The sequence below is a fragment of the Diadema setosum genome, chromosome 16 (genome assembly GCF_964275005.1).
Source record: "Diadema setosum chromosome 16, eeDiaSeto1, whole genome shotgun sequence".
Taxonomy (NCBI): Eukaryota; Metazoa; Echinodermata; class Echinoidea; order Diadematoida; family Diadematidae; genus Diadema; species Diadema setosum.
In genome coordinates this window covers 36,421,872-36,427,238 of record NC_092700.1, presented here as the reverse complement: position 1 = coordinate 36,427,238, position 5,367 = coordinate 36,421,872, and the positions used below count along the sequence as shown (strand labels likewise).

At 38.2% G+C, this 5,367-nt stretch overlaps 1 protein-coding gene across 1 annotated transcript; it reads left to right on the top strand.

The window, feature by feature from the left end:
• The first annotated feature begins 603 nt into the window (after window positions 1-603).
• Window positions 604-4,004, top strand: LOC140239865 (carbohydrate sulfotransferase 11-like). The gene is made up of 3 exons (XM_072319685.1): window positions 604-727; window positions 2,202-2,260; window positions 3,144-4,004. The coding sequence occupies exons 1-3, from the start codon at window positions 604-606 to the stop codon at window positions 4,002-4,004; spliced, it is 1,044 nt and encodes a 347-aa protein (XP_072175786.1).
• The last annotated feature ends 1,363 nt before the right edge of the window (window positions 4,005-5,367 follow it).

Sequence of the window (5,367 nt, the reverse complement as noted above, 5' to 3'; positions counted from 1 at the left end):
TACTCACACTGTCCGTGATTGGTGATTATTTTCTGTTTGATTGAAAAACTGATCATATTGCACCAAAATTGTGCTCCAGTTGCTGAGTTTCAATCAAAAAAAAAAAAATGCAAAAGCTCCCTCGTGTGGAAGGGGGATACCTCCTTCCGCATCCCCTTCTTCCACCGCCATAGACTTTACCGACAGTGAAAAGGTGCACACGAGGAACAAGAGAGGTGATGGATATACTACAACTTAACTTTAACCATTTTCATTGTCTGATCGTAGATTTTCTTACTCTGTAATTGAAACTTTTGCAGATATTCCACTACAAGATCCGCATCAGATCGTTGAATCTCAGTCAAAAAAAAAAAAAAAAAAAATCAATCAATCAATCAAAAAGGCCTACTAAAACATTCCTGCATACGGCCATGCTTTCAGCATGATAATTTTTGTCCTCGACATAAAGTGTAATCACATTCGCCAACCTCACACTTCTGCATCATTTACATCACAAGTGTATTGTATTCATTACATGCAGACACAAACACACTTTTTTTTTCTTCTTTTTTTTTTGACAGACCGTATAGTCAAAATCCACCCGATCGTACGTATGACGTCACAATGAGATCGTCGCTTCGCTGGTGTTTCTCCATGATACTCGTCTCGTCCATACTGTATGCCGCCATCAAAGTGACCGGACTGTCTGAGCTAGGGACGTCACTGACTCCTCAGAAACCTCGAGAAGGTAAGTACCGAGTATGTGTAACTTAAAGGACAAGTCCACCTTCATAGACATGTGGATTGCGTGAGTGCAGCAATATTAGTACAGAGAACACATCATTGAGAGTTTGAGGAAAATGGGACAAGCAGTTCAAAAGTTATGATTTTTTTTTTTTTAATTTCTGCACAGTCACTGCCGGATAAGAAGACTACTACAGTCTGTGATGTCACATGTGTACAACGATATAAAAAAAAAAAATATAATTCAACATTTTCACTTTTCTCTCTTAATAAGAGGTCACTTGACTTCCCTCTTTCAGAAGGCAAGGGGAATAACAATACATTTAACATACGTCAGTAACAATTCAAGAAAATTTACACTTTTTAAAAGTAAAATTTTGTGAAATTCTCTTTACATTTTCCTTATATCGTTGTACGCACGTGACATCACACACTGTTATAGTAGTCTTCTCATCCAGCAGTGACTGCGCAGATACTTTAAAAATTCATAACTTTTCAACGGAATGTCAGATTTTCCCCAAACTTTCACTGATGTGTTTTAGTAATATTGCTGCATTCACTCAAGCCACATGTAATATAAAGGTGGACTTGTCCTTTAACCTTGTGTGACTCTTCAAGAAAACTCCTGTTAAAGAATTGTACAGCTGTGCTTCATGAAAATTGTGGTAGAACAGCCACTTGTGTGGATATTGTGAATTACTAGCAGGTGTTCAATTGACGTTTGTGTGTTTGCATTTAATGTAGATGTATGTGACTGTATTACAGATAAACATTAAATCTGTGCAGTTTACAAATACAAGCAATATTATTCACGTTTACCAACTTCCACGCTGTTGTTTATTTCTTTGTTTAGAATTATGTACATATATTTAATTTGTATGTATTAAATGTATACACGCACAGTTTATGTAATATTACACACACAAAAATACCAGATATATATATGATACATCACTCATAATCACCATGGAGAAATGCATATTTCGAAGGATAGAAAGTTCACTAAAAAAGCAAGTTTGTTTTTAATGTATTTGCTAATAACACAGGTACGTGAAGATACCTAATGAAAAAAAAATACATACACAGTCAAAATTACTTTTAAAAGTACATGGAGATGTCAAAAATAAAAGGCAACAAGAGTCGGATCTTGATCATTCATCGCGTTGAAAACTCTGAGTGTTGATAACAAATTTGATTGCGTCCTTAAAATGCTTTCTGAAACATTCATTTATCAATTGCCAGCCTTAGATATCTAGATGCTGTATCTTTCCATGTCAGTGCAGCCATAGAGAGTTTCTGTGACAAAAAACAACAACAAACAAACAAACAAACAAAAAAACAAATCTGTCCGTATATGCATTCGAAAAGCTAGGCAACGCAAAATGTAGCGCATATGTTACTTTGTGTGACTTTGTTCTTTTATATTGCTAAAAATGTTATCTTTTTAATGTTAAATAATATAACTGTGTTCACAACAGGGCCAACAGTTGATGACAATGGCTACAGGTCGGACGGTCTACAGCAATCAGATTTCTTGGTAAGCAGATCTGATGGAAACGTTATTTTGCATCAGCATAGGTGTATGGTAAACAAGACTATCATATGCACATGCACAAATATGATAATTATAAAATGTAGATGTACAATTATTCAACTTATCTTGCCTATTAACGCAGCCCTGATGAAGGTCCACTTTAAAGGACCGAAAGCTCGGCCATTAACCTGCTGAAATCTAGCTACGCTTACCACTCCTTCCTATACTTCTACGTTGTATATCCATATAAACTATATCCTATCCATAAACTATATATGAAGAGTTTGTTCGCAAAAACCGATAAGTCCATATTTGAAGATTTTGAAGTACGATCTCTGTCATAAAGTACAAAATAGTACCTTTTAAATGACATATTGGTCACTATATTAAATGACATATTGGTCTCATATTCAAGTAATGTGCAGTTTAATGTTTCCAGGTTAGCATGCCTGTACAGTGACGGGGCTGCACATTACTTGAATATAGAGACCGATCTGAAGCAAATAATTTTCACACAATAGATATGTACTCTTAAATGAATCCCACAAGAATTGGAACAATTATCCCCCAGCATTCCCACTGATTCCCAGTGATCAGTTACTAGCCATCCCCTTTAAAGGCCTTGATAATGTAAACACATCTAAACGGAAGGGGTTTCGAGTACCTGAACAGCTGGGGCGGCGTGTACTCTTTATAAGCAAAGTGTCTATCGGTGATACGTGCTCCCTTATCGACATTATAGGGGGTCTTGTTCACCCGATGTTAAAAGACCATTCAGAACACATATTGTTTAATAAATACGCACATTCTGCTAGTCCGATGAGAGTTTATTAATCAGAACTCTCTATCTATCTATCTCTTGTAATGCTCCCCAAACATCACCCAGACATCGCGGCCTGCGCACTCTGACGACTTCGTTCGTCTGCGGAACGAAAACCGACTCCGTGCAATCGACACTTACTGCAATGACCATACCGAGCTTCGGCGAGTGAACGTCAGCCGTACAACCCTCGATCAGCTCCTCGTCAGTGATAAACAAAAACTTGTCTACTGTTTTATCCCAAAAGTCGGCTGTACAAACTGGAAAAGTGTAATGCTCGTGTTGGACGGCGTCAACCAATCACTGAGCGATCTTCAGCTGAAGGAGATACATTACGAAGGCAAAGGGGCCCAGCTGCGCGATCTCACTCAATACTCGCAGGCTGATCGAACACGCATACTCACCACCTACAAAAAATTCATGTATGTACGACATCCGTTTGTCCGTTTGCTCTCTGCGTACAAGAACAAGTTCGAAGACGTGATGAAGTACCCCGTGGATAGAGACCTCAGCAAAGTGGCAAACAAGATCATTACGATGTGCAGGGACAATGTGACACGTGCGGACCTTAGTGCCAAAGACAAGCACGTTAGCTGGAGAGAATTCACGTTTTTCCTCACAAGTCCAGGAGGACCGTCGTCCAACGAACACTTTAACTTCATGCATCGCCTGTGCGATCCCTGCACGGTAAAGTACGACTTCGTCGGGAAGCTTGAAACAGTGGCTGAGGACGCACCGTACATGCTCCGCCAGTTTGGAGTAGACTCCAATGTGACGTATCCGTCACGTGATAACTTCCATGAGACCAATAGCAGTGCAATTTTCAACGAAGCCCTGAGGAAACTGTCTAACGATACAATATCTAAGTTGCTCCAAGTGTACGCTCATGACTTTGGAATGTTTGGATACGAAGCTCATCTGAACTAAAATTCACAACAAAACCGAGAAATAAATCACCTTGCCTTCCAAACAGCGGTTACATGAGCAAACATTACATTAACAAAAAAATTAAGAAAAAATAAAACTTTCTCTATCTGCGGCCCCCATAGAAGCACACGTATTCACAGAGTCTGTTATGTACCTTTAAAAAAGTTTGCAGTTCGACATTGCGCATGAGCAGAAGAGGGTCATTTGTACAATCAGGCATGCCGGTTTTTTAATTCACTGAGATAAGCATCTGTGATGTAATGGTTATTACGGCACTTCCCCCAGCCTGCCAGCAACAAAGTGTCTACTAAAGCCTAGAATTCAGGAAAAAAAAAGTATAGATGTAATACGTTTGATGCGAGGCAATAAAATGAATGCTTGGCCAAATGTTAATTACCTGATCATTAATTGGTTACCTGGTCAAGCAAGTTCATTCTTTGTTTGAACAAGAATTTCAAAATACTAGGGTAAACTTATGCCATAAACAAGTGAAGTGCTGAACCAACTAAAGAAAAAAAACCGCAACAACCTAGAAAGGTCATTTTTGGGGGAAAAAAGAGCTAAGAAGGAACTTGCTTATAGCAGCTGAAGAGGATAGTAACTCTTTTGACTCATCACTATCCTCTTTAGACTCCTATTCTGTTCAGTTTAGGGTTGTTGAAGTGCTATCCGTTTCTTCATGTTGTTAAAGCATGTACCACTTTGAATGTATTCATACCATATTTATATAATCATTTAGCGCACATTTAAACTAGAAATGTCGCTACGGCGACTGGTGTATGCCTCCGCCATAATGCATGGTTCTCCTAATAGGTCTACAGTACAATGTCTTCACAATGTGTGATGACAGTTTCACACAATTAGCAAAATATTAAAATGACAGGTTTGCCACAAATGTGCTGAATGTTCACTTTCCTAGAACTAGGTTCAATTGGATGAATGATTAAAACGTCAGAGTGCAGGCATTTGGGGGAACTGATGATTTACACTTGACTTTTGACCCTTTTACAAGTTTATGCATTGAGTAATTTTCAAGGTATCGAGAAAAAGTATAATATCAGTATCAAATGGTAGAATAGTATTATCGAAACCTGGCCTTTGACCTTTGACCCCACAGTTCCAAAGAGAATCACTGTTAGGAAGAACATGCATAAATATGTAAGTTTCATGATAATACCCTGAGTTACTTTGAGATATGGAGGAAAAAGTGCAATTAAGCACTTTCACTTGACCTTTGACCTTTTGACCTTTGACCTTTTGACAAGAAACTTCCCACAGAATATATATTGGGTTATACATGCATACATCATCTTTTTTAAAATCCTTAAGACATTGCATAAATATAAGGAAAGTAGTGATATTT